Here is a 459-nt window from a genome sequence, read left to right as displayed (position 1 = left end):
CCCGCCATTGCCCCCGTCATCCACGGCTACAACCGCATTGTCAACGGGGAGCCGGCGGTGCCGGGGTCCTGGCCATGGCAGGTCTCCCTCCAGGTGAGTGCCCATGGTGGGGCTGGGGGACAAGAAGGGTGCTGGGGTGGGTGCTGGGGCAGGGGCCGGGCACAGAGCACCCTGGCAGCAGTGCTGGTGGTGCTGGGTGCTGATGGCAGCTCTCCCCGTCAGCGCAACAACGGCTTCCACTTCTTCGGCGGGTCACTGATCAGCGAGAACTGGGTGGTCACTGCTGCCCACTGCAGCGTCAGGTAGGAACCAGCTCTGCCACCCACCCACTTGGGGCTGGGCACAGGCACAGGGTCCCCAGGGACCCCTTATTCCTGTGCCCGGTGCTCAGTGCCTGCCTGTGCCCAGGACCACTGACACCGTGGTGGTGGGTGCCTACGCCCAGGAATGGCCCTCCCT

The 459-nt window shown here is 67.3% G+C and overlaps 1 protein-coding gene across 1 annotated transcript in view; it reads left to right on the top strand.

The window, feature by feature from the left end:
• The window catches only part of LOC104532764 (chymotrypsinogen 2-like), a gene marked incomplete at its 3' end in the record, with an annotated part of 2,593 nt that overhangs the window by 227 nt on the left and 1,907 nt on the right, over window positions 1-459 (top strand). The window contains 3 exon segments of the mRNA XM_010178039.1: window positions 1-93; window positions 223-302; window positions 409-459. The exon segment at window positions 1-93 is cut by the window's left edge and continues 7 nt beyond it; the exon segment at window positions 409-459 is cut by the window's right edge and continues 5 nt beyond it. Of these exon segments, the coding sequence (XP_010176341.1) occupies window positions 1-93; window positions 223-302; window positions 409-459 (224 nt within the window).

This window comes from Antrostomus carolinensis, unplaced genomic scaffold (assembly GCF_000700745.2).
Source record: "Antrostomus carolinensis isolate BGI_N321 unplaced genomic scaffold, ASM70074v2 scaffold41031, whole genome shotgun sequence".
Lineage (NCBI taxonomy): Eukaryota > Metazoa > Chordata > Aves > Caprimulgiformes > Caprimulgidae > Antrostomus > Antrostomus carolinensis.
Note: the sequence above shows the minus strand (reverse complement) of the source record. Positions and strands in the feature narration are given on the sequence as shown.